General features: G+C 38.1%; 1 protein-coding gene across 1 annotated transcript in view; it reads right to left on the reverse strand.

Annotated features, from left to right (window-relative positions):
* The window catches only part of ADGRV1 (adhesion G protein-coupled receptor V1), a 284,217-nt gene that overhangs the window by 180,035 nt on the left and 78,207 nt on the right, over positions 1–25,975 (reverse strand). Inside the window, exons 52-73 of the mRNA XM_050912471.1 lie at positions 25,727–25,949; positions 25,051–25,255; positions 23,894–24,040; positions 18,056–18,311; positions 16,170–16,378; positions 15,262–15,435; positions 14,674–14,856; positions 13,758–13,937; positions 12,959–13,123; positions 11,604–11,721; positions 10,915–11,038; positions 9,597–9,735; positions 9,273–9,458; positions 8,714–8,946; positions 8,077–8,225; positions 7,776–7,977; positions 7,062–7,281; positions 5,677–5,916; positions 3,972–4,121; positions 2,649–3,122; positions 1,731–1,874; positions 321–492 (exon numbers count right to left, since the gene is read on the reverse strand). Of these exons, the coding sequence (XP_050768428.1) occupies positions 321–492; positions 1,731–1,874; positions 2,649–3,122; positions 3,972–4,121; positions 5,677–5,916; positions 7,062–7,281; positions 7,776–7,977; positions 8,077–8,225; positions 8,714–8,946; positions 9,273–9,458; positions 9,597–9,735; positions 10,915–11,038; positions 11,604–11,721; positions 12,959–13,123; positions 13,758–13,937; positions 14,674–14,856; positions 15,262–15,435; positions 16,170–16,378; positions 18,056–18,311; positions 23,894–24,040; positions 25,051–25,255; positions 25,727–25,949 (4,293 nt within the window). The remainder of the gene's footprint in view (positions 1–320; positions 493–1,730; positions 1,875–2,648; positions 3,123–3,971; positions 4,122–5,676; positions 5,917–7,061; positions 7,282–7,775; positions 7,978–8,076; positions 8,226–8,713; positions 8,947–9,272; positions 9,459–9,596; positions 9,736–10,914; positions 11,039–11,603; positions 11,722–12,958; positions 13,124–13,757; positions 13,938–14,673; positions 14,857–15,261; positions 15,436–16,169; positions 16,379–18,055; positions 18,312–23,893; positions 24,041–25,050; positions 25,256–25,726; positions 25,950–25,975) is intronic.

Below are 25,975 nucleotides of genomic sequence, written 5' to 3' on the forward strand. Positions count from 1 at the left end.
GGGAATATGCTGAGATAGGGATTTTAATCACAATTCCACTCCATTTAGGAAGAAGAAATCTGCATGGTAAGGGTCTTTCCTATATAAAGCTGTCCTTCAGGGGCATAGCATTGTGCCTACCTCCCAGACATGTATCTATGAAGCTTAATTCTTTTTTTGCTCATAAAATAAACATATCCCTTAGAGATAAAAATTAGACCATACAGTTTCATTCTAATGACTCTTCATTAATAGAGGAAGCACGTAGAGGTACAAATAACTGAAAGGTGGTATCATCACTTATGAAACTTTCATAGCTGTTTCCTCAGACAAGTACTTACCAAATGGAGGAGTAATATTGCCTGGCTGAGCAAATTCAGTGATTAGGTCTGGCGGGTATCCTGAAATCCAGCTAACTATTACAGAGCCATAAACTCCTTTTCTGGTTATGACAGCCTGGCCTGTCCCTGCTACAATGTCTGTAAGTCGTAAAACCACAGATTCAAAGCCAACCTGTGGAAACATAGTAGATTTTGTTATAGAAAATGGAATAAAAATGGGCAATAACATATGAAAGCATACTATATTTTGTAAAATAGGCATTTTACAATAATTATGCGTGCATATAGATGTATGTATGTACATATATATATATGCATGTGTGTATATATATATACATACTTCCTTCACAACTCTTTAACAGTACTTCTAAATATTAGATTTCTGAGAATTAGATCTGAGGGAAAAGGAACCAGTATGACTGACATTTCAGTACTGAAAACACTGAATATAGCATTCCGTGTCTGTTGTTCAAAAGAAAAACAAACCAATCTGCCCTTAATGCTCACAGGCAATGGCTGTAGTACTGTATATACACACACAGGTCTAAAATAAATTACTAGTTGTGTATCCAGTGAAAAGTAAATTGTTGCCACGTGACATTGTTCACAAAATTATTCTTGCTAGTATGATCTACTGTTCTTTTTCTTTGAGCAGCAAATGGGACTGAAAGCATAATTTGCACATTCTAAAAGTGACGATAAAGATATATGGTAGTAAACAATGCTTACAGAGAGACCGTTTGAATTAAGTTCAATTACAAATTAAAAGAACAGTGCTTTAAGACAATTAAAATCATTAAATAAAAACTTCAATAAAATTTAAGAGATAAAAACTCAGCATGGTATTGTCTTTGCCTGACATACCAAAAGGGAACTGTGGCACATGTACCATATCAGAATAGGCAAATTCTCTTTTCTCACTTTCATACAAAGTAGACAAATGGAAAATTTCCCACTCAGTGATTAGCCAAATATACTGTCAACTGCATTAAAACCCAGAATGACCTCCATCTCTTTTTGCACATAATACTGCATACATGCTGTTATCTACTTCGGGGCTGCTATACTTAAAGGAATAACATTGTCCAGAATTAGTTATTTTCCTTTAAGTCTCAGAACTTCCACTTCATGTAAACAAAAGTATAAATTAACCATAATATTTACACTATTTAAATTTTAAAGATGAAGAAACATTTTCAAACTGTTTTAAAACATTTCTGTAAGAATTTGTATCAGAGAAAAGATAATATGCAGTACAAGTAATAACTGGAAAAGTCTTGTCAGTCATTAAATCGGTTGCAATGATGAAAACTTTAAGGAGTCAATTGAATTCTTGCAGCAGCTATCTTTTGTAATGAAGTGTACCTTCCTTCTGTGGTAGAAACGTTACACTGCAGCCAGTCTACTGACCTGTGAATTGGCAGCTTCCTCAGGAATAAGCAGAACAGCTGACTGTGCTTTTCCTAATATTTTAGGCACATCCTTGGCACTTCCCCTAACCAGGCTTACATTAATCAGTTCCAGAGTAAAATTCAAGCCCAGTAAAATAAATGCCTTTGAGAGAGAGAATTTAATTAAAAAGGTCAAAATTTAATTCCACTAAAAACATGATATCCACCAGTTCAAAGAATTAAGTAGCAGAATAGTCTGCAGATTTTGTTCCACTTGCATACAAGAAGTAGTGTTTTCAAAAGACAAGTGTTTTGTTGATTATGTTTCTCAAAAGAAATACAGCTAAAACATCAATACTGTGAATGTGATTTACCAGCAGTTTGTTGGAATGTGAGTTTGTAGAGCAACTATTGCCATTTTAATAAATTGTATCTAACACAGTGGGCCTCAGCTTGATTTTAATCCTTAGGATTAAAAAGATGTAAAATGGATGTAAAAGGATGTAAGTGTGGATGTAAGACTGTAATAATAATAACGAACAACCAGGGAACACAGAGAACTGCAGGTAAATTTATCTGCTGCTTCATGAGTCAGCACCGACAGATCACTATTTACAATCCAAAAGGGAAACTTGAGAAAATATTTGCATACATACAATAATAAAATATTGAACTGATAGTAACACAAAGCAATGATGAAAGGAAACACTGAATATTTGAACATACTCATAGCAGTGATTTTGCAATTATCTGAAAATGTGATATTTGAACCCAGTTCTATTCCATAAATAGGAAATTCATCATAGTAAAACTCTCTTTTCTGCTTTTTCACAGTGGATACTATTGAGAGTTTAGTATATTATTCCAGAACATTTGTATTGTGATGAACGCAAATGGAAACAATCGATATCATAGCAGCTAAAAGGATAATACAGACCTGGTTGCTTATTGGCACTCTTGTCACTCCGAAGCTGGCACCATCTTTTACTGTGAGGTATCCCACCTCATTCTCAGGTTCAATTAGCGCTTCTTCATGATGAGACGTGATATGGTAACCGACGATCACTTCTCCAAATGCCCCAGCATGCCGAGTTACATTAATCTGAACATACCGATCCAGGTTTCCCTCTACGAATACTGACTGCTGCTCAGAGTACAGGGCAAACACTCCATAAGGATCATCATTTGCAAACACATTGATCTTTGAAATTCTTTTCTCTTGGTCTAAATCTGCTCCACCTTCTACTGAAATCAGCTGCACCACATAGTTTTCATCCAGTTCTGGAACATCATCAGGTAACAGGTAGATAATTATCTCAGCTGTACTCTCCTGGTCAGCAATGACAACAGATCCCTCTGTCCTAAGAAAGTCACCTGTGATGTCAGACTCACTACGTATTTCCCAGTAAACCTGAAATGAGTTTGGAAAATGCACAAAACGAAAGCAAAATTACCCACAGAGTCAGAAACTTTCATATTCAGGATTCAGTATAGATAGGATATGGAACAGATTGGTGTTAAGTGGGTAAAATAAAATTTGGTTTAGGTACGCACAGAAAGAAGCACACAGACTATCTGACAAAAGGGTGTGTTGTTCCTCTAACAGTACTATGAATGTAAAGATTTCCTTTGGACATCTTCAGAAGATTTATGTAAAACTATATGGAATCTCTGAACAATTTTTTGAAATTATTTCTATTTTTACACCAACATATCCTTGCTGTTTTGCCTGTTTCCAAGATTGCTCACATCAGAAAGGGGTGAAGAGTTCCCATTAAACACAGCAGATGCTTTTATTAATTGATTTATTTTTAATTAAACAAATAAGTGTTAAAACGTTGACTTCCAAACAACTTTAGGTTAAAAACAATGTGAGTGACGGTTCAAAACAGTCTGATTCTTACCTTTAAGTATACCTAGAAAAAAGCAAATTGTGATGATCTCAAAGAAAGCTCACTATGTAAGTATGCTCTGTTCTGTTCTCCCATCAAAAGCACAGGGGGAGAGGGAGAGAGAAAGGGAGAGAAGCACTGCAGTACTGTTTTTCTTTTTTTTTTCCTGACCAGAGGAGACTGAATCTGAATCTCCAAACCACAAGTACTAGGGCTGAGTCCTTGCTAAATTCAGTCTAAAAGGCAAGATTTCAAAAATGAATTTGAGAAACAAGCAATTGAAAGGCACAGAAAAAAATATTCCTCCATACATGGATACTGAGGATGATTTCAGATTATACTGTTTATTAGGAAAAGAGTGAGAATACCGTTATGTTTCCCAGAGTGCCTTGAATTCGTCTGACAAACAGTGTAATACTTTGTGGCCCTTCCACTGCTGAGGGTTCTATATAGTTATTCTCAGTTAATGATTCAGGAGTAAACTGTACTATTCCATTGGGATCACCAAACTTCTGTATCTGTAAGAAAAGTAAACAAACAAAGAAAAAATCAGAAATGTAGGGTGAGCTGTATTCTTGTTCAAACCATTAAGATTCTCACTGCTAGATGCTACAGGGGACATATCTATTAGTTCTTCCTACCGAGTTTTCTCCTCTTAAGAAGATTCGACAGTACATTAGTAATTAGAACTGAGACTGAGAGAACAGAAAAAAAACAAACCAGCAGACAGGGCCATCAAGATAAGAGAAGGGAGTGATATCAAGCCCGTGTGCACACACACACACAAACACACACACGCACACAAAGCAAGACTGTTATATGAAATCTATGGGTAACTTGCTCTTTTGTGAGAAAATCCTACAATGATACGTAAATAAGTTTAAGCAGGATCTAATTTGAACACGACTCAAAATATGATGTTGCCAATAAATATGGAAAGTTCTCAGACTTGGATTAATAAAAGCATTATATGTAAACAAGTTCAGGCACTTGCAATGATTCTGTCCACTGAGTTGAGCCTCACTCAGCTTTAAACAACTTGTAAATTATAAATGGTCTAAACACAGTTCAGAGAGTAAAGTAAATGTGAAAGGATTTGGAAAACATATCCCGTGGATACAAGATACTAAGAGACAGCAGAGAAAGTGTGAATGTCCCCTTTTCAGATTTTCAGCACTATCCAAGGAAGAAAAGGACAGAGTTTTATTTCTGTCTGTTTTATTTGTATCTGAATATTCTGCTATTAAAGTCAGAAATGCTCAGGCACCTTGGGCTAGTGTACAGAAACTCTTCTAACATTATCACTTTGCAAACTCAGCCCTCTGGGATAGAGCTTATCCACATCCATCTGCGTTAATCACTAGCCGCAACAAGAATTCATGGTGAACTGACTTACAACCGAGTTGTAACACCAGTGCCTACTGAGAAGCCAATTCACTGGCGTGCAGGGTGGAACATTCCAGTCCAAGGAATAAACCTGGGTCCCTGAAGGAGAAATTGAGGCATCTGTGGAAATAGGAGCTAATTCCATGAACACACTACAGACCCGAAAAAAAAAAAAAATCCAGTTTCTAGGAAAGATTTTTTTTTTTTGTGGGCTTCTTAAACAGCCTTATAAGTATTTCCTTAGTTGCAGTATCCCTAGAGCAATAATTTGTCTTTGACAACTCCCTCTGCCTTCTCCCACAAATGTTTTTGCATTTTTCTTGCTCTGCAACAGTCAGATTCTCTCCTTTCTCTTATATATGAAAGCTGGAGCAGAAGAAGAGGTCAAGAATGGATGAACAGCAAACTGACATTTAGAAATGAGGACCCAATCCATGCTCTCTCCAAAGAGAACCACAGAAATCTGCAAAGAAGAGGGCCAGGTCAGGGCTTATATACCAATTTTTACTGACAGATTCTTTGCCTTCTCTTTTAAGAAGTGAAGCTTTAACAATGGACCTAAGTAGTACAAGGGACAAAAAAGCCAAATGACAAACTATGCAGTAATTACTAATTTTTAAAAGCTTTGGAGGATAAATACCAATATCAACAGAGATCTCAGAAGAAAGAAAAGCAATAATGACTTACTATTAGTGTAATGTTGTTTGCCTTAGGATCTATTTCTGTTTCACCTTTCATAAGGCTCAGTCTAATAATGAAGATCTCCTGAACTTCAACTTCTTCATGAGGATAGATCTGTAGATTAATAGCTCTCAGACCTCCTTCTCCTTCTCCAAAATAGAACGATCCATTCACAGGGTCACCAATGTCACTATTCAGGGCAGGTAAAACCTCTTCTGAATTGGGTCCCAAGATGTCCCAATAAATCTGTGGAAGATATCAGTTTCAGATTTAGAGTGGCGATATATTATAATAGCCTCCCAGGGGGAGAAATGACAGAGTACCACAAGTGACATACATAAAAATTCTTGTATCTGGTAACTAGCTATGTTTAAATCTTTGCTGTTAATACAGAATATAAAATATTCATAATTAATTCTATGTGTGAAAATATATAATCCTTTGGAAAAACAGACATGACAAATTACAAATGAAAATTTTGAAGTGCTAGTTAGCCACCATGCCAGTTTATGAAATCCTAGATATTAGTAATAGAAAATAAAAGAAACTGAGATTTCTTTAGCACATAACAGGAAACACACAGGCCAGTTTCTATTTCTCTCCCTTTCATGATTTGTTTTGGGAAGCTCCCCAAATGACTACTTATGACCAAAACCATTCCCTGTGAAGTATGATATCAAGACAGAAAACGACAAACATTTTCCTAAGAGTCTACAATAAAAGTTTTTAATTCCTCAAATGACGATTCATATTTCTTCAGCCTGATTAAAAGCTAGAATATTTTCAAAATTTGCTTTTGAGGAGGTCATATTCAGCACTTTAAAATTATTAGTTTGGCCATTTAAATTGTTTTCCAGTTTTCTCAAATGACTTCTAGAATAAGTCAAAGAAGGCCAAGGCAATTTTGATATGGGGAGAGGAGGAGCTGATGGCCTTTACTGCCAATCTTCCAGTCACTTGCCAAGACTGTGAAAGGCCTACCTTGGTTCATATTTATACCTTCACTTTGTCAGAGTAAAGAAAAAAATCTAGAAAACTCTCAATAAACAATTTACTGAAAAAATTTCGACCAGCTTTAGGAAGTAATTCAACTGAATTAAACTAAATTAGTGGTGGTGCATGAAATTAACCATATTTTCAATGGGATTAGGAGCTAGTTCAAAACAAAGTACACCAGACCATAATAAAAGAAAGAAAGCAGGAGGAGAAAGAGAAAATTATAAAGGGTAGCAACATTTTCTGTTATCCTGCAACTATATGCAATTCATGCTTAATGAAAAGCCGCAACTATCCTATTAGAAATCAATCACAAAGACGCTCTTGAAGGAAAATGCAGGAGCTTTTTGACCTAGTCACTGGAAAGCATTCAGTCTTTGACAGCCAGGGCCCACCTCTGTCTCCCCTAACAATCTTCCAGTCCTTTCCAGCACCAGGGACACTGCCGTGGGTGTATCGGGATTGGGAAGAATAATTTGGCTTTGGTTGAGAAATCGGACGATGCCCTGGGGGGAGTCACTCTTGGCAATAGTGACCTGGCTCACTAGGTGGAGCCCAAGGACTGCTCCACCAGTGGCTCCTGTCAGCTGGATTTCAAATTGCTCTGCAAATTCACTGCATGGAAAAAGAAAAAGAGATTCTGAGACATCCGAGAAAAAAAAAAAATTAAAACTATACTAGTAATTCAATCATGCATCCAACTGGATCTGTTTAAAGGTATACAGAAGTCATCTCTGTAAGCATACAGTAGAAGATTCCCCCCATTTGCATAGAATGGTGATATCTGAAATAAAAATAATGTTCTATTTTCTACGCATGTTAAATTTAAAAGAAAAAATACGGCAAATTATGTTATTATTCACAGCAGTACTATTAACAACCAAAATTTCTGATAATCTAATTAAAAAATGTATTTGTTTGCATAAAATTTAACAGGAACTATGAAACACTAATAACAGCTTCTTTTTTCCCCCTTTAAATTTAGGTGATTTTTCAGCATTGCAGAAATTTGTGTTTCAATTCCAATTCTACACACAGGCATACTGCACATGCTAAAAAAGGATATCTCAGAAGTAAATTAGTGAATAAATATCTGAAAAATTAATCACCTTTCTTCATCATCTATAATAGAGATATAAATAAAAGTCTGGTTCTGGCCATGATAAAAAATGACAGAGTCATTATGGATGACATAGTCAACACCATTGGGAAGCGCAGAAATACTTCGAGAAAGAAAATCAGCTGTTACATAGCCGTAAGTTCCACGCCTTCTCACAACAGGAATCATGATTAATCCAGCATCCTCTTCCACTGCAGGAATAATTAAAAAAAAGTTATTTTATTTCAAAATCAATGCCATAGCCACAGACTTATCTTCTAAACCACAGTGAAAACTTAAGGTAAACTTACCTTGTAGAAGGTTATACTGTGGGTCAAATTCTATGATGCCTTCCGCATTATCACTTTTTGCTATAGTGACTCGTACTGTGGAGATATTTCCTATTATTGGAGGCTGATCCATCTGTAGACCATTTTCTTTTATGGTAAAATCAAATCCACTTGCAAGCACATAAAAAAGAAAATTACATAAAAAATTCTTGTGAAAGTATTAAGATGCAGGTATGACAATCTGTCAATTACCACAAATACTTTTATTTTCTGATAGTTATCACTGAAGACTTTTTGGTCACACTTTTTCAAACTATTATATATGCTAAAATAGTATTTTATTCCCAGAAATGCGTGGTTTTGGTTTTTTCTTTCTCATTTTATCTTCTTATTTGAATTTCATGCAACTTGACACCTTGTATGTAATGTATGGACTTTTAGCTTTAACAAATCTTAATCAGCAAAATCTTTACAATAATGTTAAAAGAATTGGGTTCCCCATACATCCAGATTCTACTATGATTACTATTATAGCTGTCTTATGAAATTTTACAGTAAAACAGCTGAAATCCAGTGGTGACTTTATGCAGGTAGATCAGATTCCAAATGTAGTTTGTTCTTCTGCTTGTAATCAATCAACTGGGAATTTTATCTTTACCTTCCTTGGAGTTCCACTTTGGTAATCATCACTGAAAAGTCTTCAGGACCTTCAGGAAAGTCATCATCATGAATTTCAAGGAAAATCATTTTACTCGCCTCATGTGGTTCAAAAAACAATTCCCTTACTGTGGGAGTGAAATCAATTCCCTCCTCCGCAGTCCCATTTATTATCTGAAAGCAAAGACGCACTTTGCCATAGGATCCCCTGGAACGCTCAATAGTGATGTTAACCTGAGGGAAAGAGGACATTTTCTTTAAAAAACGGCTTTGTTTTTCTGTTACAGTTGCCTTTAGGAGACTGTTCTAAAGGCATCTTTTCAATGGTTCTGTCAGGTAACAACAATTTGCTGTAGTAAGTACAGAGTACACGTAACTTAGCAGATAGCCTTCTTCTCAAAGTATTAAAAAACTCCAAAAGCCTCAGACGGCCATTCTGGAGACTGTGCTATAATAAATGTAGAATAAAACTTTATTTTTTTTCTAAAGTTAAGCATAAATCTAGCAACAATGTTGACATCTATCAATATTTTACACAAGAAGGAATTTAAATCCAATACCCATTTTTCTTCTTCTGTTGTTTGCAATAGTTCCCGTGAAAATGTAAACTCTCCATACGGAAAATCACTGGCGGCCATGGTAATATTTGCTGTGCTGCTAGATTCATTTATGAGTCCTCCATCACTGATTCCAGTTAGTTGAAACTGATAGTAATGCTTCTCCTCAGGACGGTTGTCATCTACAGCCTAGGGAGAAGAACCAATGAAAGCTAAAAGGATTTAAACCATTTCCAGGGAGAGAGGTATAACTAATTTCTAACCGAGATACTAACTAAATAAAAGGAAGTACTTGAAATAGCTGCTGGTGTAAAATCTCTCATATACCTGTATTAGAACAACTGCTGCAGACTGCCTATCTCGCATTGTCAAGGTCCCCGATGTCTCAATAAATTCTGTGTGATGAGGAGGTGTTATATTCCAATATATTATGATCTTACCAAAAATCCCTGGGCCACGTATCAGGCTGCAGGTAAGAACACAAACACGGATTTTATTTTCTACCTTTAATATTTAATATCCAGTCCAGAGACAGATAGTATATCATATTGTTGTGCATGAAAGAAATGTTATCAGCACTGTGAAGCTTGAGTTTTAATGTACTAAGTCACTATTAAGATCTTTACAATTCCCTCTTCAGAGCAATAACATTCCTGCAGTTCTGTTTTATTTCCCTGTGGTGGGAGGCATCTTGAACTGTATTTTTACAGAGAGGTCTTTAAAGTTTCTTTGCATGTATAACCTTTGGGCTATAAGGGGCTAAAAACTGAGCTCTCTTGGTTCCATTCTGCTTTTCCATAGATAGATATGCAAAACAGAAGGGAAATGGGACTTAAGGGTAATGCCCAGAGGCAATTTGGTTTTTAAGGCAAAAGGACACTAGAATACTACTGAGATTGCTTGAGAAATGTTCTGTCTGCCGCCTGTCTAAAAACCTAGAGCCTAATCCTACTCATGACATCAGTCTTGGTGAACTAAGTCACGGCAAAAATTTGTCTATACCTAACATGATCTACTACATGATCTACAACTACTGCTGCACAAAGCAACGCTTTGTCTTTTGGGCTTCTCAGGGCAGCATGAGAAACTGTTTTGTTGCTTATATTTGCTGGTTCACCAAGGGAAAGTGTCGTCATCCTTTTTTCCAATACTCTTAGAAGGTATGGTAACATCTTCATTTCTTCATCCTGTTTTCATTTGACTGAATGCAGTGAAATAGTTGCATCTTGTTTCAACTAAAAACCCAGTTCCCACTTTGGTTATGATAGCCATCATAGCCATGTACTGAAATGCAGTTCAGGAACCAATCCTGAACTGAATCCTGAAAAGCACAAAGCATCTTCAAATATCATTAATTCCCTTCCCCGCTTCCTTTGATTAGAATTCTCTTTCCTTTAATGCATCAGTGTTCTAAATAATTTGAAGACTGAGAGGAATATTTGGAGCTCCCCAGTAATACTGAAGAGACACATACATAGTATATTCTGCCCTTCTTTAAAAACAAGCATCTAATTTTAAAAATAGTTCTGTTTTTAGAAGTGATAATGAAATGCAGCACTCGAGAAATTCTTGCCAAATGTGGAGTCTCAAAGCTTTTGAAACTGAGCTGTTGTCCTTCTTTTGGAAAAATAAGTGATGTACCCACCTAATAAGAGCAGTTCCGTTATAATTTCCTGAAGGTTCTCCAATCAGAACATGCTTGGACGAATGGGCTATCCCAACCACCCCAGAAGCTCCTTCATCGCCCACAATAATGATGGTTGCAACACCTATGAAGAGAACCAAGCTTCTCATGGTAAATGAAAACTAACTGATGAGCCAACTTTTTAAAATTTTGTGACATGAGTGGTTAAGCATCGGCTACCCAGAGAGCCCATGGCATCCCCATCCTTGGAGATATTCAGAATTTGAGTGGACAAGGCATTCAGCAACCTGATCTAATTGTGAAGTCTCCTGTTTCTTGAGCAGGTTTTTCAACTAGATGACTCCCTGGACGGTCCCTTACAAATGAAATTACTCTATGATTCTTACAGGTCTGAACCTGGTTTGATTTCTGCTTCTTTTTGTTAAAGAATTCTTTAGAGACAATGTTAACTATCTGAACACAAAAGTCTACACCAACAATTAATTTAGAATGAAAAATTATGATCTAAAACTCTCTTTGATTTCTTTAGACAAGGAAACAACTTAGGGAAAAAGACTGACAGTCAAAACTGCTACCAACTAGCTGCAAACAAAATATATAAGCACTGCAGACTAAAATAATATGAACAGATCTGCTAGAATTCTCATATGAAATGTCTCAAAATAGAATGTAATGGATTAATTCTTTACCGTTTACAGGGGATATCTCTGCATCACCAGTAGAGACTAGCTGAATGGTAAATGTTTCATTCCCCTCCAGCAGACCATCTTGTACCGCATGTAAAATGATCAACTTCTGGGATTCAGTCTGCATCACATAAAGACCAGAAGATATATATATATACATTAAGTGAAACTAAACAGAATACGGTGTTATAAAAAAAGGGTTTTTTTTCCTTTAACAAATCAAGTGTTAAGCCTGCTTAATATATTCTGTAATATTTTTTAAATATGACATTTCTGATCTGGCTGAAATGTTTTCTCACAGATTAATAAATAGTAAAAATTGTCTCTCAAATATTGTGTGCCACCCCAAAAATACCCTGGCTATTTTCAACTGAATAACGATTAACATTATTAAGATTAGATATATTAGGTCATAGAAAATTCCTGTCTAATCCACATTTTTGTCAGTGGGCAGTACCAAATGCTTAAAATAAGAATATAGGAAAAAAGTAGGTACACATTGCATAACTTTAGTACACAATACATACATACTTGTATTTTTACATGTACGCATATATAAGAACTTCAGGAAGAAAAAACAATGTCCAAGCCGATCAGTAGAGAAAGGATAGCAAAATGATAGCAAAACTTTGCCAAATACTGGTGGTCTTACCAAAAAAGCTGTTTTCCAGCTGATTAAAAGTAAAAGAAACAACTGGTATGCCTTTGCATTTATTTAATGCAAAATAGCCTTGTACAGACAGACTAGATTATGCCTTATGTTAAAAAACTTTTCTTCATTCAATATTTTGAGTAGACTGTAAAAGACCAATATTAAAATAACAACAACAGCTTGACAATATCCAGTACTTCGGATCCTACTTCAGAGTTTTAACCTGCCATGAAATACAATTCAAATAACACTGTCCAGTTTGAAAGTCACTAGGGTGTTTTATTATTTATTTTTAAAATCCGCAAATTTTGAGCATTCGTTTATCCTTCTCATCCTTTCAATATCAATTTTCTCTTTCAGTTGTCTGATACTGCAATGGAATAAATGTTTCTGTAATCATTCTTCACATTCAGTACATTTTTGTTCCTCTTTCTTAATTGTAAAAACAATTCAGATTTGAAGAGCCTACTTTCCTGATGATTACATTATGCCGCCTTAAAAAGAGCATGTCAGCTTTCCTTTTCTGGTTGAAAAAACACTGCATACTGCTAACCCTCCCAGTTCAAACTGGCCTTTTCCTAGTGTTGTAATACTTAGTAACCCCCTACTTCTATAAACACGTAACAACAACCATGCAAACACACACAAGAAGAAGAAAGTATATATAAATCTAATAATAAATGATTTATTGCAGTATCAGAAATACCTCAGTGAAGTGAAGGGTTCCATTCAGAGGCGTCAGATCATATCTGGCTGCTTCCTCAAGAATCCACAACACTTTAACTGCTCCTCGTCCTCCTTGACTTCGACTTACAGTGAGCAATACAACTGCAGCAGAGTCATTAGCTGTCTGAGGTTCCTTCACTGTTACCTGATGAAGAAAGAGAAGGAGGAAATAGGAAAGGCTGTAGCAAAAGGCATCGATACTGACTTGAGATAAACAACAAAAAACATTATCAACGACAATGTAAAATAAGGACAAGAGTGCAAATCAACAGGAAGATAATAGACGTAAGGAACGTGTTGAATTCTGCTAGCAAAGGTTAGTCACTCATGTTATTTCTGTATGCCCTATGATTCAAAATAATTACTGACAATGAGTCACGAGCAGGCACAGCACCAGCAAAATGGAGAGCAGAAGAATCATTCACTGACAAGAACTAAGATGAGATACGTTTCATAACTTCTTTCCAAAATTTCCTTTCAGTAATACACATTATTACAAAAACGTTTTAATATTCAGCAGACTACCAAAAATCCTACCTGGGATGTCCTGAACTGTTAGTGTACTGAATTAAATTGATTCAGTCATGCAGAAATCTACATCTATGCAGCAGCACTTTCATTGTTATTACCATCCTACACAGCTAGATGAAGACAAGCACTAATATGCCTTTCAATGAAGTCATGTCTTCCACTGCGATGAAGGCTTACCAAAATCAGCTATGTGTTAGTGACACAAACCCAGCTTTAGCAGAAAGGAGTGCAATCCAAATCAAACTCACGTTCTTTTCTTCAAACCCAAATACTCCAACAGGGGAATCGTTTGGTGGAATAGCGACAGTTACCAGGGTGTCATCCCCAAGTCTTGCACCACCTGTTACCCTCACCAGCGCAATCTTGAATATCTCAAGGAATTCAACTTCACTGTCATCTATGATTGTAATTTCTATTTCTCCTGTAGCCTGCAGAAATTGTTAAAAAAAAAAGACCAACAAAGTTTCATTTATAATATTCTGTGAATTGTTTGAAAAAATTTGAGATTTAAAATAGGTAATTTTTATCTAATAATAGATAAACACACATTGTTCAGTTGTGCTTATTTCTTATTGTCCTTGTATATTTATAATAAGATAACAAAATTTCAAGAGTGGTTTTTAAGTCCATCAACATAAATCATGTATGTTAAAACCAGCCGACGGCTCTGCTTTGGTACTCAGTAGAAACTGCAGGTAGACAATACTGTACTTAAGCCAAAATCCTGCTCACAAAGTATATCCTATTTGCCAAAGACCAGTTCTGTTCACTTGAAATCAAGACCCCTTGTGTACACTAAGTATTGTCAAGGGCAGCATGAAAGTTAAAACTATACGTAGAACACAGCTAAGAAAACATATAGGCTGATTCTGAGAATTTATAGAGAGGACAGGTTATGTTACAAATTTTCAGTGTAACAGGCTTTATTATTAGAAATTATGTTGTCACTTGTGGAGGTCCCAAAGGCATACAACCCTATTTGGTCAATGCTTATGAACATTCTGCTTTTCTGTGTTAAAGAACTGAAGTCAGGAGCGTCATTCACATACATAAGGCCACAAAAAAAATGTTTTCAGTGAAAAGATGCAAACCCTGCTGGAAGAAAACAGGAGAAACTCCGAAGCTGGTAACCCAGAGACAGTTAAACTTTCAGCAAGCGCATACCTGCCCATCCGCAAATGTAAGGTTTCCAAATGATGGTGTGAAGTCTTCAAAGCTAGCAGTTGAAGGAATGGCTTCCCAATACAGAGTTGCTGACCCAAACCTCCCAGCCTGTCGAACAACTGGAAGTTTCAGTACATTCTGTGGTGGCGGTACCTCATAACCAGCAACAGCTCCAGTTATATCCTGTAAATTCAGCAAGAAACTGCTGAGTGTCACAGTAACTTTTTTTTTTTTTTTTGCATATTGACTTGCAGGTAAAAATAAATGAAGAAATACATAATCACTTATAAATTGGCCTGAATTTAGCATTGACCTTGCTCTGGGCAAAAGTCTGGATTAGATGACCTCCTGAGGTCCCTTTCAGAATATTCTATGACACCAGTTTCAGCACTTCCAGCTCCCTAATAAATTTCATATATTAATTGTGAAGAACCTTTTAAGAAGGAATTGTTTGTCTAGTATCTGGCCTTTTTATCCAGAATAATTTAGTGTCATAAAGCCTATTAGAACACTACCAAAACTGGTCTAAAAACACAGACTCTCCTGCTGGAATGCTACTTTAATTATTTTTCATTCAGACTTACTTACCTTTGTAACATTGAAACTAAATACACCTCTGGCATCATCATTTTCTTCAATTGTTATTTCAGCTATTTCTAACCCAAGCCTCTTCACGCTTGGCTGACCTCCAGTGGGAGAATTGACCAGTTGCACATCAGTAATATTGATTATAAATCCTTCCTGTAATTCTGGAACATTGTCCTGCAAAAATATTTTTAAATGCCACTTTTTAAACAAAACACTGTAAGTTATAATACATGCAGGAAGCTGACTACTTGTAGGTTGCTTACTGTTCAAAAATTCTCAGCACTGGGGACCATATAACCAATCCCTTGCTTCACACCATATGGAAGGTGAAAAAGACTACCTTTGCTGAGCTTTAGAAACTGAAGCTGGCAGTCAGATTCCAGATCTGTAAGAACAGTGGGAAGTATTGCTGGCTGTCACTTGTTTCTCCTATCTATACGAAAGGTGGCTAGATTTCAGAAACTAAGCCAGAACTTGAAAAGCAATACCTCCATTCTGAATATATTTAAAGAATATACATATTTTTGGTGGGAAATTAACATTTCCTGAACTACAAAACAAATTTGTTAGGAGGCATGTAAAGTAAAATAAATCCTCTGTAAAAACCTGCAATAAATTGAAAAACCAGCAAGCACCTAAGACATTTATAATTTTTTCCTTTGACATCATCATGTGTTAATTTTGGGACTACAACAAAACAAAGAATTTGGTTCATTCTCAGTGATGAGTACTTGAATTCTTTTGAAAGAGATGGATGCAATTCTTACTAATATACAACCATCTGACGAGGCAAGAATCCCACCTCAGCCATTCCTAGAATGCTAAATCCTACTTCTGGTATAGAAACAGCACCATTTTTCCTTTCCTTAAAAGACATTATTAGCTAAAGCTGTTGTTAGACTACTCACAGGCAAAATAGTGACGAAGACAGAAGTGATTGTTGTGTTCTCTGCCATAATGATTGTCTTCTTTTCCAGTATATAATCCTCATTCTCTGTTGCTTGGTTGGAGAGGGGGAGTTCAAAGTTAGGCGCGGTGCTCAGCCGAACTGCCATCTCTCCAACAAACCCTTGTTCTCGAACAATTTGTAAAGTAAGAGTAGTTGAATTCGCTTGCCCTATAACAAGGAGGGGGAAAAAATCAAGACATGATTGTTTTAACCCTTGCCCTGCTTGATTTTCAGCTCACCTAACTGTACTGGAGCTGCTTAGCAACACAACCATAGTTGGATAATTCAATGATTTAGGCAAATGAGCACATACAAGTGGTGAACAACACCACAGTATGTTCATCTGGAAAGCATTTTAAAACTGGATCTAGAGGAATAATAAAATACTGCGTATTTACAGCTTTAAATGCTTGCTACACAAACTGTTACTTCAACATTGCCATTTTTATTCAGTTTTCCTTCAAAACTCCCATCTCACTATTTTGCCTGGCCTTTATATGCCTAGGAGATCACTATTGATTCCCATACAGAAAGCAGCATTGGAGGCATTCACTCTGGCTGTAAATTTTACATTTCCTTAACTCAAATGTTGAAGAAAATGAGATATACTTGTATCAGTCAGGCTCAGATCCCTTTTGGGAAAGCAGATTTGCAATTTTTTCCAGTAAACCGCCAAACACAGCATTTGGCTAAAAGTACTGGGTTTATGACTGGACAAATAGATAAAAAGCAACAGGCTTTGTACTTCAGACTAGTTTCTGTTACTTGTATTAGCTAGATACTACTTCACAGTTAGCACCTGTATATAATTCATTAAAAATACAACATTTAAAGATTGGAAAAGAAACTGTGCAACAAATGAAACCTAAGAACATGCCTCGAATCCTAACTTCAAAGTATAAATGTTTATAACGTGCGTGTGTGTGTATGTAAGGAACCAACAGAATCCCTTCACAATACTTTCAGGTGCTAAAAAAGGGGCAACACTAATTCACTTTAAAATAGAACCGGTGAGGAGGTTTTATCTGCAATAACATTCTGATGGAAAGTGTATTTTCCATAAATTTTATTTGTTAATATGGACAGAACATTAAATTGCCAGGAAATTTCAATTGGGCTTTTGAAGTATGAATAGCCCATCAGGCAGCTGCTGGAAAACCACCAGGCTGTAGAGAATGCCAGAGCAATCAGCTGCCTAGCTCCCGGGGCCAGCAGGCAGGGCAGGAGCCCAAGCACCGCCGCAGTCCTCCTCTGGCCGACTGCCTGGCAGATCCTTTACAACTTCACGTGGTGCCTGGAAGGAAGACTGACATAACCCAATCAAACACGCAGCTGGCAAGTAGAAAAAACCCAATTCCGTTTTCTTGAAATGGGATTCACTCTTGCTCTGCTTCCTTCTCCTACCCCACAGAACAAAAAGCTTCCCTTTTTGACCCAATTCATGAGGAAAGTATTTTTCTGTCGATTATTTTAAATAATATGTTAATCCCATTAAATAGGCAAGTTTGGCTTTTTATCTAAATAGAAGTATTTTATGTATTAGTGATGTGCAACACAAGATGCCAAGATTTTACTAACTTACTCCCTAAACAAAAATGACTGGATAATGTTGATATATGTAATGTGAAATACAGCATAGAATGTATGTAATGAAATAGCATAGTTACATATTTTAAAGGATATTTCTGCTACAAATTTTTATACAAAAATGCTGAGATATATATAAATAAAAATATATATTATATAGATTAAATATATTATATATATAACACCAATGTTACAGCTTCAACAACGCTGACTTTGAAAAAACATTTTTTTTTCCTAAGAATCAAGAAACAGACTTACCTTCTGGCTCTGTGACTTTAACAAAGAGGGACTCCATATGCCACCCAATCACTCCGTGTGGAGAGTCACTGGGTAAAATGGTAAGTATAGCTCTTGCCCTTTTGGGATCAATGACAGCTCCTTTTGTGGTATCCTGAACACCCACAGTGGTAACATGAGTGAGCGTGACTTCCACGGTCTCTGAAAGCTCTGCAACACTGTCTGCAAGAATCGTCAGGGTGATTGTGGACAGGGCCTGACCTTCCGAAAATGTAATCTAAAGTTTTAGAGGGAGGGAAAAAATAAGTCAAACTTCTCAATGCTGTTATACCAACTGTCTTATTCTGTAAAACTCTACGAATTAAAAGAAAAATATATACACACACATACACACACACACACACACACACATATATATATACACACACAAAATAAAATCATAGAATCATAGAATACCAGGTTGGAAGGGACCTCAAGCATCTTCTGGTCCAACCTTTCTTGGCAAAAGCATGGTCTACATAAGACGGCCCAGCACCCTGTCCAGCTGAATCTTAAAAGTGTCCAGTGTTGGGGAATCCACCACTTCCCTGGGGAGATTATTCCAATGGCTCATTGTTCACATTGTGAAAAATTTTTCTTTTGTGTCCAATCGGAATCCCCCCAGGAGTAACTTGTACCCTTTACCCCTCGTCTTTTCCATGTGACTCCTTGTAAAAAGGGAGTCTCCATCTTCTTTGTAGCCACCCTTTAAAGACTGGAACATGGTGATAAGGTCTCCCCTAAGCCTTCTTTTCTCAAGGCTGAACAAACCCAGTTCTCTCAGTATAGCAGGGACCAAAACTGAACACAGTATTCCACGTGTGGCCTGACAAGCGCTGAGTACGGTGGGATAACGACTTCTTTATCTCTGCTGGTGATGCCCTTGTTGACGCAACCCAGCATACTGTTGGCTTGTTTTCCCGCAGCAGCACACTGATCACTCACATTGAGCTTGTTGTCCACCAGGACCCCCAGGTTCCTTTTCACAGAGCTGCTCCCCAAACCAGGTAGATCCCAGCCTGTGCTGCATTCCTGGATTATGTTTTCCCAGGTGCAAGACCTTATATTTGTCTTTGTTGAACTTTGTAAGGTTCTTGTTAGCCCACTCTTCCAGTCCAGCTCTCCCTTCCAAAGTGTCCACCTCCCCGCTCAGTTTGGTATCATCAGCAAACTTCATCAGGGTACGCTTGATTCCATCATCCAGATCACTTATGAAGATATTAAACAGCGTTGCGCCCAATATTGCTCCCTGGGGGACCCCACTTGTGACAGGCTGCCAGTTTGAAAAGGAGCTATTTACTATCAGCACCCTATCAGTGCTGCCTGTCAGCCAGTTCCCCACCCACTGCATGGACCACTTGCCTAGACCATAACGCATCAGTGTCTCTAGGAGGAGGCTGTGGGAAACCATATCAAAAGCCTTGTAGAAATCCAAGCAGACAATGTCCACTGCTCACCCCACATCAACCGAGCAGGTTACTTTGTCGTAGAAGGCAATCGGGTTTGCCAAGCATGATTTGCCCTTGGTGAATCCGTGTTGGCTTTTCCCAGTCACATGCTTCATTTGACTTGTGACAGCCCCCAGGAGGATTCATTCCATAACTTTCCCAGGGACTGAAGTAAGACTGATGGGCCTATAATTGCCTGGATCTTCCTATAAGCCCTTCTTGTAGATGGGGGTGACATTAGCCTTCTTCCAGTCTTCTGGAACATCACCCAATCTCCACGACTTCTCAAAGATTATGGAGAGTGGCCTTGCAATGACGTCAGCCAGCTCTCTCAACACCCTTGGGTGGATAATGTCAGGGTCCATCGATTTGTAGGGGTCAAGCTCCTGTAATAGTTCACATACCAACTCTTCCTTCACTGACAGTGGGTTCGTGTTTGCATCAATCTGGATTTTTGTTCCCAAGGCCTGGGGCCCAACAGTGCTGGTAAAGACAGAGGTGAAGAAAGTGTTGAGAACCCCTGCCTTTTCAGCGCTGTTGGTGACTAATTCATCTCTCCTGTTTAACAGCAAACTAATATTTTCCTTCTGTTTCTGCTTGTTGTTTACGTACCTGAAGAACTCTTTCTTGTCGTTTTTGACATCTCTGGCCAATTTCAATTCGAGCTGAGCTTTTGCTTTTCTAACTGCATCTCTGCACACCCTGGCAATGCCTTTGTAGTTCTCAATGGGTATTTGTCCGCTTTGCCATCTCTGGTATGCTTCTCTTTTGGTTTTGAGCAGACTCAGAAGCTCGCAGTTAAGCCAAGGGGGTCTCTTGCTCTGCCTACTTCCCTTACCTTTAAAAGGGATGAACTGTTCTTGTGCTTCCAGGAGAGCGTTCTTGAAAAACTCCCAGCACTCGCTAACTCCTTTATCCTCCGTGGAAGCTTCCCACGGAATCCCTCCCAACTGAGCTCTGAGCAAGCTGAAGTTTGCTCTTCTAAAATCTAAAACCTTTGTCTTAGTACTAACCTTCGGCATGCTCAGTAGGATCCCAAACTCCACAATATTTTGTTCACTGCAGCCAAGGTTATCACTAACCGAGATACATATTACAGAACAGGTTTTCTTGGTTTGTGAGTAGCAAGACCCGCGGTGCCTCATTCCTAGTTGGCACATGTAACATTTGTGTGAGGAAGCAGTCCTCTACGCATCCCACGAACTTGATGGATGACATGTGAGCTGCTGTATTGTTCTTCCAACAAATGTCTGGGTAATTGAAGTCAGCCATAAGAACCAGGTTCTGTTGACCCAAAGCTTGCTTAAGTAACCCAAATATTGCTTCGTTGGCCTTATCATCTTGGTTTGGAGGTCAGTAGCAGATGCCGACTGTAACATCCCTCTTGGAGATGACCCCTCTGATCTTGACCCAGAGACATTCGATAGGGCTTCCACAACCACTGTAGCTGACTCCTATACGTTCAAGGTTCTCCTCAACATATAGCGCAACTACTCCTCCTCTTCTTCCCTGCCTGTCTTTATGAAACAGCCTATAGCCATCCACCGCGATCCTCCAGTCGTGTGAATTGTCCCACCATGTTTCAGTTATTCCTATGATATCATAACTTTCTAATTGGGCACAGAGCTCCAGTTCCTCCTGTTCCCCAGGCTGCATATATGTATAAAAGAAGTGTATGGAAAAAAATATGAGACCCAGAGAGACAGGTGACATAAAGAAACACTTTGAGAAAAATGCAATGTGGTAAAATAATTCGAAGCACAGGTCACAAAGCAAGAAATAAATTCTCAATCAATCAGAAGCATAATAATCAGAGAGACCAAATTCCCAGCTGAAAATGATTCTATGATTCTATGAAAATAAGTTTGGTATAATCAAGCTACCTATAGCTATATCTGCTTTATAAACAGGCATTCAACCTGAGACCTCTTTCTGACAACTACACTCCAAATTCAGGCAAAACAGCTCAGTCGTTTCAAAGTGATGATATATCTTCATTATCACAGAATCACACAATGGTTGAGGTTGGAAGGGACCTCTGGAGATCACCTAGTCCAACTGCCCCTGCTAAGAACTGGTTCAACCACAGCAGGCAGCTCAGGGCCATGTCTAGCCAGGTTTTGAATACCTCCAAGGACACAGACTTCACAATCTCTCTGGGTAACCTGATCCAGTGTTTCAATACTCTTACAGTAAAGGTTTTTTTCCTTCTGTTTAAATGGAATTTCCTGTATTGTGCCCTTTGCAGGCATAGGACACGGCCAAGAAGTATCTGGCTCCATCTTCTTTACTCTTGACACCACGTATTTATACACAGTTGTAAGATCCTCCCTGAGCCTCCTCCCATGTGTCAGATGCTCCAATCCCTTCATCATCCTCATGGCCCTTCGCTGGACTCACTCCAATATGCCCATGTCTCGTACTGGGGAGCACAGAATGAGACCCAGCACTCCAGATGTGTCTCACCAGTGCTGAGTACAGGGGAGGGATCACCTCCCTCGACCTGCTGGCAATGCTCTGCCCCAGGCCAGTACGCACCCATAGCTGGCTCATGTTCAACTTATTGTCTTTGGTTACATACCTTTCAAATTATTCAAAATTACCTGTCTTCACTGAGGTTTCTTGCATAATACACTTAAGTTTAAGACCCTCTCAAAGATTAAAAAAGGAGGAAGAATCAGTAAACCGCTGACAACTCAGCATCCTTTCTTCTGCAATGTACTGGGTCTGGCTGGGCTGGAGTTAACTTTCCCCACAGCAGCCTGTACAGTGCTGTGCTTTGCATTTGTGGCTGAAACAGTGTTGATAACACAGCAACATTTTGGCTATTGCTGAAAAGTGCTCTCACAGCATCATAGGTTGGGGTTGGGCAAGAGGTCAGGAGAGAACACAGCTGGGATAGGTGACCCAAACTCACCAAAGGGATATTCCATACCACATAATATCACACTCAGCAATAAAAGCTGAGGGTGAGGAGGCAGGGAGGACATACATATAGATGACCATTTGTGGCTATGGCACTTGTCTTCCAAAGCAACTGCTACATGCACTGAGGATCTGCTTCCCATGAAGTGGCTGGACATCTGTCTGCTGATGGGAAGTACTGAATAAATTCCACTTCTTGCTTTGCTTCCATGCATGGCTTTTGCTTTTCTTGTGGAACTGCCTTTATCTCAAGCTTTTCCACCTTATTTTCTCCCCTGTCCTGCTGAGGAGGGGAAGTAAGAGAGCAACTGGGTGGGGGTTTGGCAGCCAGCCAAGGTCAACTCACCACATATAAATACGTCAAAAGAATGATGAACATGTAATATGTATCAAAATCACTGCTAATTGAAGAAATGTCTAGTCAACAGTTTTGTTGATTTTTTTTTTTTCCAGGTAAAATGATTAAGAAATGCTTTGTCTACCTATATTCTTCTTATTTTTAAATTCAAAGGCCTGGCCACTTGATTAGGTGTCTCTCAACAAGGAAGATGTGTTTATAAACACTTAGGCTACACCTACGCTGAAGGTTAAACAGAAATTTCCAGGGAACAACTTTATACCTTTACTTTACCTTTCTGTCTCTTCCTACCTGCAAACGTACGCAGGGAAATCACGTAGCATCCATCTGGAATGCTCAAGGAGTACGTTAATAATTTCAGCATGATAGTTTTGGCATCCTTGATTTCCCCTCTGTTGATTTTTCTCTAAATGTTTTATCTTACTTCAGACCCATTATTTCCAGGTGTAAAGTTTATTTCTACAGTCTTTTGGCCTTTCTTCTCTCAGCTGTGGCTTGTGCTACAGCTCTACAGCCTCAAAGCCCATAGGGCTTTGTGTCTTCTACAGACGGCCACCAGGCGCCTTGACTTAAATAACCTGGCATCTGTCGGTCCTAAGGCGCACCAAGAGCTTTGGCTAGCAGGAAACATTGGATTTTAACATGGCTGGAAATCGAAACAGTCTCAGAAACAGAGAAAACTGGGACTTGTCATATCCTCCTGGGCCACTGAAGCTCTCAGTTGTACTGACAAGGACAGGACGAAGAACAAACACTCCCAGATTCCCACCTATGCAAATGATTTGACACAGTAGCTGGATCTCACAGCAGGAAGAAAGGAAGATGGGAACAGGATACTACAGATACACATTTCTAGTGCCTGGACAGCATTGCAACATCTGGTTCTAGAAGAGCGAGAGTCATGCTGCGGTATTATGTGCCAGCCAGACGTGCAAACTGCCAGATTCACAGGAAAGGACCAGGAAGCAGGAATTAACAGAAGAGTGGGGCAATCTAACATGTACTATCCTTCTCCCTCAGTACATCTGCACCTATTGTCTGAGACAATACAGTCAGTGCTTCCCTAATATCAGTGATGTTATTACATACCACTCCTGAAGCTGGAAATACATCACTTATGCTCCCATTAGCGAGCCACTCCACTGTAACTCGTCCATATGTTCCTATTAAACGTTCAATATTCAAGGTGATTAAGCTGTCCTGTTCCATTTCTTCAACTTGCTTAAATAAAGAACTCTGGAAAACATAAAGTAGCAGAACCATAACATTATTTTCTTATAACGAAAAGTTTCTTTAAGGATCTGGGTATTCAATGGAGGCCAGTGACATTGGGCATCAATAAGCTGATCTACTACTAAGTCACTAAATACATGTTCATTGATTAAATTTATATGTCCTAATTTTCAGAGGTACTCAATACTCCCAGGTTTCATGGACGTAAGAATTTAAAATGTCAGGCCTCTTTATCCTAAGGCAAAAAACCCAATGTTTTTTGCTTGGGTTTTTTGCTGCGGTTTTTTTTTAGTACAGTATTTTATGTCCAAATGGTATGAAGCAGATAACAGACAAGTGGACCTTCAAGAGAGAAGGTCTTTTTACTGCTGTTACTTTACTGTTATTCAATCTCATCACACAAGTCCAGATGCAACATTTCATTTCAGTAATGACTCTTCTGTGTTTTATATCTTCAGTATGCATTTACTATATACCTGTCTAGATAACTTCTACAGTGTTTGATGATTTAAGACTTAACCACTGCAAATAATACCTTCAGTCCAACATTTTTTCCAAAGAAACGATTTTGTCCTGGCAGACTGGCTCATCTTGTGACATAACCCAATTAGTATCTTTTTCAAGGGAAAAGGATCTTCAGATTTGTTTACTTATTTCCCTTGATTAACCAACCAGTAGCGACTTTATGATGATATCACATATGCCACCTGAAAACTGAATTTTTAGGTTGTTGCAAAACCAAGCTGATAAACTAATGTGTTAATCTAAATGTAAGGGAATTATAAAAATCTCACAATAGGGACAGACTGTGGAACTGATATTCTATCACCTTGTGTTCTATATAATCACATAGCAAAGCTAAATGGATGTTAAAAAGCTTCTAACTCAGGTTGCTACAAGACTTCAGAAAAACAGTCCTGTCACATGCTCCAGGTTACAGTTTTAGTATGTTTGTGTTCCATTATTCAGAAATTATATATACATATTCTAATCATTTACCTTAGAAGTTTTACCTGAGCAAATGCAATGACTCCGTAGGCATTGTCATTGGAAGGAATAATTATGTTAACAAAACCGTGAACACCAATCTCTGCACCTCCCTTAGGGTTTTTCAACCACACTTTGAAGCATTCTTCCTCCTCTGGGATGACGTCATCCAGGATATTGACTGCTATCACAGCTTCCATGTCCCCAGGCTCAAATATCAATTCACCTGAACTAGCATAAAAACACACACATCAAATAATTATAAATTGAGAATAGCTGATTAATGAACTCTGAAAGCACTGCTGTAAATTTAACGAGCATTTTTGGAGCTGGAATTATTGTTTATATATCTGAGGAAGTAATTTAGGTTTAAAGGTTGTGGGTTTTGTGTTGTGGTTTTTTTAAATTACAATAGATCATAGAGTAACTGAAATTAATTATGAAAGTAATTTAGTTTATCCTAAACAAAAGCTTTAAAAAAATCAGGTCATAACTGCAAGTCCTTTCTTGACATATTTTAAAGCCAGTTGTGAGGCTGTTTGACTTCAGGTTATCTTAAACCTACTTGTGAAAAATTCTCTTTAGTGTTAACAAGCACACCACACACAGAAGTATACAACGCTCTCTACTGTAACAAAAACAGTATCACAGAAAAAGAAATGCAAGAGCCGGGAGAAAGTTATATAAAACAAAAAAACTTACCTAGGTATAAAATCTGACTGGTTGGAGATGGTGGTCAGCTCATAAATCTGGGAGCTGGACTCTACGGACAGAGCAATCAAGCTCTTGCTGGAGTTCAGAGACCTTGCAGTAGCTGAAGTGATATGATCTGCATATGGGACTTCCAGCGTTAGAGAGAACTGGTTCCCTTCCGAGTTCCAAGAATACAGTGCTGTTGTGTCCTTACCAGATAGGAGGATGTGAACTACATTGAGCAAGGAGGAGAAAAAA

Source organism: Gymnogyps californianus, chromosome Z (assembly GCF_018139145.2).
Source record: "Gymnogyps californianus isolate 813 chromosome Z, ASM1813914v2, whole genome shotgun sequence".
In the NCBI taxonomy this organism is placed as follows: domain Eukaryota; kingdom Metazoa; phylum Chordata; class Aves; order Accipitriformes; family Cathartidae; genus Gymnogyps; species Gymnogyps californianus.